The sequence below is a fragment of the Lucilia sericata genome, unplaced genomic scaffold (genome assembly GCF_015586225.1).
Source record: "Lucilia sericata isolate MDLA Ls3-8-SP2 unplaced genomic scaffold, ASM1558622v1 Contig000259F_arrow, whole genome shotgun sequence".
Classification (NCBI taxonomy): Eukaryota; Metazoa; Arthropoda; class Insecta; order Diptera; family Calliphoridae; genus Lucilia; species Lucilia sericata.
Genome location: NW_023994284.1, coordinates 60,548 through 69,097, shown reverse-complemented (window position 1 = coordinate 69,097; position 8,550 = coordinate 60,548). Strand labels below are relative to the sequence as shown.

The 8,550-nt window shown below is 32.8% G+C and overlaps 1 protein-coding gene across 1 annotated transcript; it reads left to right on the top strand.

Moving 5' to 3' along the window:
- Nucleotides 1-871: 871 nt before the first annotated feature.
- On the top strand, nt 872-1,602 carry LOC119602861 (C-type lectin 37Db-like). The gene is made up of 3 exons (XM_037954637.1): nt 872-1,019; nt 1,078-1,151; nt 1,214-1,602. The coding sequence occupies exons 1-3, from the start codon at nt 917-919 to the stop codon at nt 1,577-1,579; spliced, it is 543 nt and encodes a 180-aa protein (XP_037810565.1). The 5' UTR covers nt 872-916; the 3' UTR covers nt 1,580-1,602.
- Nucleotides 1,603-8,550: the final 6,948 nt, after the last annotated feature.

Here is an 8,550-nt window from a genome sequence, read left to right as displayed (position 1 = left end):
AGTTCAGTTCTAGTTCAGTTCTAGTTCAGTTCTAGTTCAGTTCTAGTTCAGTTCTAGTTCAGTTCTAGTTCAGTTCTAGTTCAGTTCTAGTTCAGTTCTAGTTCAGTTCTAGTTCAGTTCTAGTTCAGTTCTAGTTCAGTTCTAGTTCAGTTCTAGTTCAGTTCTAGTTCAGTTCTAGTTCAGTTCTAGTTCAGTTCTAGTTCAGTTCTAGTTCAGTTCTAGTTCAGTTCTAGTTCAGTTCTAGTTCAGTTCTAGTTCAGTTCTAGTTCAGTTCTAGTTTCAGTTCTAGTTCAGTTCTAGTTCAGTTCTAGTTCAGTTCTAGTTCAGTTTCTAGTTCAGTTCTAGTTCAGTTCTAGTTCAGTTCTAGTTCAGTTCTAGTTCAGTTCTAGTTCAGTTCTAGTTCAGTTCTAGTTCAGTTCTAGTTCAGTCTAGTTCAGTTTCAGTTAGTTCAGTTCTAGATTAGTCTAGTTCAGTTCTAGTTCTAGTTTAGTTCTAGTTTAGTTCTAGTTCAGTTCTAGTTCTAGTTCTTCCTTTAATATCTTTTCTCTTTATTTTTATAATCTGGTCGTTTCAAAGAATATCTAGAACGTCAGCAAAGTTTTTAATAAATCCGGATTTGTCAAAGCTTTAAAAGCTGCCGCTTGTTATCTGTGTTTAGCATAATTTGTTATTAAAAGTGATCGACACAGAATCATTTGAAGAAAAGCTTAGTGTTGTTAAAAGCTTCTAAATTTGTTTCGCGTTTACTTAATTGTTAGCGATTAAGATGAGTGCAAACGGTCACTAATGCCTTTAAGTGCCGATCTCTGCTATAGATTAAATATTACTCAATAATGATTCTACGCTTAGAGTAAATATTTTAAAAATATTCCTCAAAGAACGCTTCAACTGATAAGACGTGATTTTTTAAACAGCAATGATTAAAAACATTTTAAAATTCTTTATAATTTTGTTTATTTTTAAAATAACAAAAGCACAACAAGATCTAACACCCCAAATAACTGCCTCAATATCGGAAGGTAATTAAAATACATAAGAAATCTAACCTAAACTAATAATTCCTTTTATAATTTTTAGTTTTTCTGGGAGAGCCTCTGGATAAATCTTTCAAAAAATTGGGCAATAAAGCTTATCATTTTGGGCAAAGCAAGGTAAAGTATTAACAACATTTCATATCATAATTAATCATAAAATATTTTTTAATACCTAACAGGTTTCTTGGTATAAAGCCACAATAATATGTCGTTCCCTGGGAGGCTATTTGGCCTCCATAGATACCCAGCAAGAACTTAAAGATCTTTCAAATTTATTAACCTCCACTTATGGCACTGATCGCACATGGTGGTTATCTGGTTCAGATCAAGATTCTGAAGATGATTTCTATTGGTATTCTACCGGACGACGTTTAGGATATGCCGACTGGGCTCCTAACCAACCGGACAATAAAAATGGTGATGAAAATTGTATTTATTTGGAATATCGCAGACCTAGTTTTCAAATGTATGATGGCAAATGTGATCGTAAAATGTATTATATCTGTGAGAATAAATCGAAAACAATCGTATTAAATGTTTATTAAAGGAACGTTACTTGACTTCAAAACATTTAAATCACTAAAAACAAATCAATCAAAATATATTTTGTTTTCATGTAGATATCATTATCATCCAACAATATGTTAAAGAAAAGATCTTAATTTCGAAAAATTTACACCTGCTGCTTTTCCTCAAAGGAATCAATCTTTTGGCACAAGTGAAGCAAGCCAAGTTTAAAATGTGTTACCGCCCGTGGAGCGCCCATTTTTTTAGATTTTGCTTAAGTGTTACAACCCTTATTAGTAAAAAAACAACACACTCAAGATAAGATATATTTATAATGGTTAACATGGCTATTACAAGCGTTTGATGTCCTTAAGGTGTCATTGTTTTTGAATAATCAGTTTTTTAGAAATCTTAATATGAATTTCACACGCACCACAAACCAACCAAACACAATATGACCAATAATGATTTAACAATAAACTCTTTGTTTTAGAAATAATTGCTAAATAATATAGAGAATAGATGTTAAACAAAGGTTCCTATAAAAACCACAAAAGCAAAAAAGGCTAAGGAGTTAATCTCGATAAAAAATATGAAATGAAATTATGACTGATGAGTTAGATTTCTGGAATCAAGGAATTTTAATAGGAAAAACAGTTCCATATTCATGCATAAATATAAGCACACATATGTAGTCATCATGTGATGTATATATAACTATAACCAACTTTTTCAGATAGAATTGATTTATGCAAAATAACATAAAACAGTACTAGAGCAGAACTAGAAGAGAACCTGAACAGAACTAGAACAGAACAGACATGGCGGCTAATGATTACACAAAGTAATTCATTACATGGTCAATTACAATTACTTGTAATGTGTAATTGAGCAATAACCAATTACAATTACTTGTAATTGTAATGCAAATTTTTCCAATTACAATTACTTGTAATGTGTAATTGACCAATAACCAATTACAATTACTTGTAATTGTAATTGAAGTTTTGCCAATTACAATTACTTGTAATTGTAATTGAAATTTTCCAATTAAAATTACTTGTAATTGTAATTAAGGTATTACTAATTACAAATTACATGTAATTATAAGGAACAAAATTCACAATTACAAGTAATTGTAATTGGCAAAACTTCAATTACCATTACAAGTAATTGTAATTGTCAAAACTTCAATTACAATTACAAATAATTGTAATTGGCAAAACTTCAATTACAATTAAAAGTAATTGTAATTAGTTCCATTACAATTACTTCAAATGTAATTGTAATTGAAAATGTAGTCATTACCCCCCAAGCCTGGAACAGAACTAGAACTGAACTAGAACAGAACTAGAACAGAACTAGAACAGAACTAGAACAGAACTAGAACAGAACTAGAACAGAACTAGAACAGAACTAGAACAGAACTAGAACAGAACTAGAACAGAACTAGAACAGAACTAGAACAGAACTAAACAGAACTAGAACAGAACTAGAACAGAACTAGAACAGAACTAGAACAGAACTAGAACAGAACTAGAACAGAACTAGAACAGAACTAGAACAGAACTAGAAAGAACTAGAAAGAACAGAACTAGAACAGAACTAGAACAGAACTAGAACAGAACTAGAACAGAACTAGAACAGAACTAGAACAGAACTAGAACAGAACTAGAACAGAACTAGAACAGAACTAGAACAGAACTAGAACAGAAAGAACAGAACTAGAACAGAACTAGAACAGAACTAGAACAGAACTAGAACAGAACTAGAACAGAACTAGAACAGAACTAGAACAGAACTAGAACAGAACTAGAACAGAACTAGAAAAGAACTAGAACAGAACTAGAACAGAACTAGAACAGAACTAGAACAGAACTAGAACAGAACTAGAACAGAACTAGAACAGAACTAGAACAGAACTAGAACAGAACTAGAACAGAACTAGAACAGAATTAGAACAGAACTAGAACAAACTAGAACAGAACTAGAACAGAACTAGAAAGAACTAGAAAAGAACTAGAACAGAACTAGAACAGAACTAGAACAGAACTAGAACAGAACTAGAACTAGAACAGAACTAGAACAGAACTAGAACAGAACAGAACAGAACTAGAACAGAACTAGAACAGAACTAGAACAGAACTAGAACAGAACAGAACAGAACTAGAACAGAACTAGAACAGAACTAGAACAGAACTAGAACAGAACTAGAACAGAACTAGAACAGAACTAGAACAGAACTAGAACAGAACTAGAACAGAACTAGAACAGAACTAGAACAGAACTAGAACAGAACTAGAACAGAACTAGAACAGAACTAGAACAGAACTAGAACAGAACTAGAACAGAACTAGAACAGAACTAGAAAAAACAGAACTAGAACAGAACTAGAACAGAACTAGAACAGAACTAGAACAGAACTAGAACAGAACTAGAACAGAACTAGAACAGAACTAGAACAGAACTAGAACAGAACTAGAACAGAACTAGAACAGAACTAGAACAGAACTAGAACAGAACTAGAACAGAACTAGAACAGAACTAGAACAGAACTAGAACAGAACTAGAACAGAACTAGAACAGAACTAGAACAGAACTAGAACAGAACTAGAACAGAACTAGAACAGAACTAGAACAGAACTAGAACAGAACTAGAACAGAACTAGAACAGAACTAGAACAGAACTAGAACAGAACTAGAGAACTAGAAAAGAACTAGAACAGAACTAGAACATAACTAGAACAGAACTAGAACAGACAAGAACAGAACTAGAACGGAACTAGAACAGAACTAGAACAGCACTAGAACTGAACTAGAAAAAACTAGAACAGAACTAGAACAGAACTAGAACAGAACTAGAACAGAACTAGAACAGAACTAGAACAGAACTAGAACAGAACTAGAACAGAATTAGAACAGAACTAGAACAGAACTAGAACAGAACTAGAACAGAACTAGAACAGAACTAGAACAGAACTAGAACAGAACTAGAACAGAACTAGAACAGAACTAGAACAGAACTAGAACAGAACTAGAACAGAACTAGAGCAGAACTAGAGCAGAACTAGAACAGAACTAGAACAGAACTAGAACAGAACTAGAACAGAACTAGAACAGAACTAGAACAGAACTAGAACTGAACTAGAACAGAACTAGAACAGAACTAGAACAGAACTAGAACAGAACTAGAACAGAACTAGAACAGAACTAGAACAGAACTAGAACAGAACTAGAACAGAACTAGAACAGAACTAGAACAGAACTAGAACAGAACTAGAACAGAACTAGAACAGAACTAGAACTGAAATAAATTGCTTGATCAAATGTGATAAAAAATTGAAATAAATGCAGTAATATAGTATTTTTCAATCGATCGATCGATGAAGATTGTTTTTTTTACATCCATACATATGTATGTATAGAATCCAACTATTTATAGGTATAAATGTACATATGTAATAAATTTTGTAATAGTTTGTTTTCCATGTGCTCTATATATTACAATGGTTTTGTGGTTCAACCAATATTTGCATTTGCTAATTTTAATCCTCGAGTGATGGCTGTTGCAAAAATTTCATTGATCCAAAGATTAAACTAATTTTTAAATGGAATTTAAGAAATCTATGTATGGATTTTAACAGAGACTGACATGGGAATGCACATGCCCACATGTTTTGCCTGCTCAATAAGGAACTTTTGGTAGGCGTGTGCTTTGCGCTGATCAATTGATCTTACTATTCATCCGTTACGCTCTCTCTGTTAAACACTCTCACTCTAGTCATCAAGTACTTAAGTAATTGAGTCGTTGTTGTACTTACGCTACAATACAACGTAACTAAAGGTAAATTTAGTAAACAATTGTAGTAATTAAAGCCTCTTTTATAAAATAGGCTTGACAAGACACTCTCTTTGCTCTCTTGTGATCCTGCTGGAAAAGTGATCAAAGACTTAAACTCATACACATACACTCTTACATCTTGGCAGGTATACATAATTTTGTCTCATCCATAGTTTAACTAAATCCGGTAGCTTAAACGAGTTAAAGGAACTTGAGCGGAACTTAATCCCATAAATTTGGGAAAAATACAAATTTAATCAGGTTAATCACACAGGTAACAATAAAAATGCACAAAATTTTTTCAAAAATTACGTATGCAGCAGGATGATCAAGAATGTAAGAGAAGACGAGAGATTAAAACGATGAAGGATTTAGCATAGCAGAACGCGGGGCCTAACAAATTTTTGCAATTTTAGTCTGAGTAGGCATGCAGCGATTAGAGCGCGACATTTTAATTTAATCTCGAACAAGACTTAAAGTGGACTTAAGCTAAAGCAGACGCTCGCTCCTTCGATTTCTAACGGGTGGATCAACAAAGTAAGCAAGTATTTTCTTTTTTGAAAACTGCGAGTTATTTTAATCTCTCATATGCAGATTTTAGGCAACGCGCCAAGCAAATTGTACGATGACGCGTCGTGTTTTAATTGTTACTCGCTCTCTCTCCCGTTTTAATCAGTTTGCTTTCTGATCCAGTTTCTTGTGTAAATCTGGTTTTAATTTTTCTCGTTTTCTTGGATTAAACTGTTTGAAATTTTCTACGTTACTTAAGTATGTTGTTTGTTAAATAAGATAAAGATTACCTTTCATTATAAAGTTTAATGTAAAGCCTCGAGTGATTAGTTTAAATAATTGTAACATAATGGGTTTTATATTTTCAAATATTTGATGGGAAATTGATTAAGGGAGTAAAGGAGGAAGGGATGGGATAGTTAAAATGTTGTCAACACATGGCTTTAATATTTCAAATATTAAAGCCATATGTAAAGTATTGAAAATTATATAGATTTGATTGGTAAATGCCTGATCAGTAGTTGATCTTGGAAAGGAAGGAAGGAGTATAAGTTTCATCAAAATCATTGTTTAAAGTACAGTGGCAGTACATGATCACCTCTCAAGATGATCAGCGAAAGGGTATCCCAGATAAATGGAATTAAGTAACGGATTATGGAGTGTATTTCAAGAGTATCACTTCAAATCAGATCGTTATAGTATTATTTTACACTGTGTTTTCAACAGCTCGAGATCTCCAATTGATCATTGGAGAAAATATATACCAAATGCAGGGAATAGTTCATAACAAACATTATTAAATTACAGGGAATGGAATATATTCCAAGGATCTCAATCTCTCTTTTGCCTGGCAACTTCAGATCCTTGCAGAGTCCTTTATTGTCTTCGGAATCGAAGATCGTGCATGTTTATTCATTGTAATTTTAGGATTTGATGATCGTTTATATCTTAGTATTTCAGAAATTCAAGAAAGGGTTAGTTTAGGTCCCAGAAATCGAAAATTCACTTAAATAACTCTACAACGGACATCATCTCTATCCTAAGGAAGTTAAAGAGAAAGGAAGTTTTACTGGAGAGAATAAATCTATTAATCTCTCACAACAATTCTATCCATAGTCAAGTAGACTTAGAGACAGATACAGACCCTTTACTAAAATAACACTAATTGAGAATTTAGCTTACCAACAAATTCCCTATCCTAAGGATGTTGAAGCGAATGTAGGTTTTACTGGAATTAGAATATCGTTTCCAAAATCTGTTAAGCTTACACTCTAGTAGAGCCAATGAAAGTTGTTCAAAACAAACGTTTCCAAAATCGTCTTAAATCTCTCTATTTTAGAGGGCGAACAGGGTTATTACTAAAAGATATTTAAGTTAAAATTTTGAACATCCAAATCCTTGATGTGGTATAGCAAATGAAACCAACATTGCAGTTCTAAAACATTTCTATACTAAATGTGGAAAAGTGAATTGATCATTTTTGTAATTCTACGAAATGGTAAAGCAGCTCTCTTCCAAGTCTGGTATCGAATTGACTCGAATTTCTCTAGCTCTGACAACATTCCTAACTATTCTAAACTCTCATTATTATGGACGGTTGTGCAACCTTTTGGATCCCTTAATACTAACCTGAAAGGAAAGGCAGCTCGGAGATATTAACCTGATAAATGTAAAACTATCCGATGCAACGAGGGTTATATTAAAATCTGAGAGAATCCCTTACATTCCCTTGGAATAATAAACCACAAAGATCCTATGAGATCACCCTAAGAGGAAGAAGATGAAAGACCTACTTGATGTAAGCATGATGGTAAATATTCTGAGTGGAAACACAGGATTCTTAACTAAACAAGATTGAACAAACGGATTTAGACGAATGTAAAGCATGCAAAGAAGACTGTAAAACTCAGGATTTCTTTGAAATTATATACCAATATCTTGGGAGCGATATTTTCCAGATAACAACATCTCTTAGGAACAAATATTAAAATGTTCTAAGGCACTACATCCATGAAACTGAGTTGCTAAACTTCGGATAATAAGAGCACTATATAAGGTTTTTTTCCACCAATATTTTTCATGTTAAAGATCACTCAAGAGTCCAGTTAGTGGCCTAGGTGTATTCTTCGGATCTGATGTAGTATACATACTATTTTTAACCTAAACTTATACGTTTTTAAAGTTGTTTATATTCTAAAATTTTATGATATCTATTAATTCCAAAATCGTGATCATGGTATCATGACCGGATAAAATGGATGGATTATTTGTTTCTTAAATTCTTAGTCGAGGTTCTTCGCAGAGAGAATCAGACATAAATTCCCTATAGCCTGAGTTGCTAAACTTCGGATGATAAGAGCACTATATAAGGTATTTTTCACCAATTTTTTCATGTAAAAGATCACTTAACAGTCCAGTTAGTGCCCTTGGTGTATTCCTTCGGATCAGATCAGAAACCTATAGGTTTTTAAAGTTGTTAATATTCTAAGATTTTGTAACATGTATCTTTCAATTCCAAAATCGTGATCGTGTTATCATGAACGTATAGAATGGGTGGATTATTTGTTTCTTAAATTCTTAATCGAGGTTCTTCACGTCAGGTTTGCGGAGACTGAAATATTCTCTATTATTATACGGAGAAAGTATTATTCTTTATTT

What these genes read in the sequence shown, in the direction of transcription:
- LOC119602861 (XM_037954637.1), top strand. Translation starts at nt 917, where the DNA reads ATGATTAAAAACATTTTAAAATTCTTTATAATTTTGTTTATTTTTAAA. An exon ending in AACTGCCTCAATATCGGAAG is followed by an intron (nt 1,020 to 1,077) that starts GTAATTAAAATA and finishes TATAATTTTTAG; the next exon opens with TTTTTCTGGGAGAGCCTCTG. An exon ending in ATCATTTTGGGCAAAGCAAG is followed by an intron (nt 1,152 to 1,213) that starts GTAAAGTATTAA and finishes AATACCTAACAG; the next exon opens with GTTTCTTGGTATAAAGCCAC.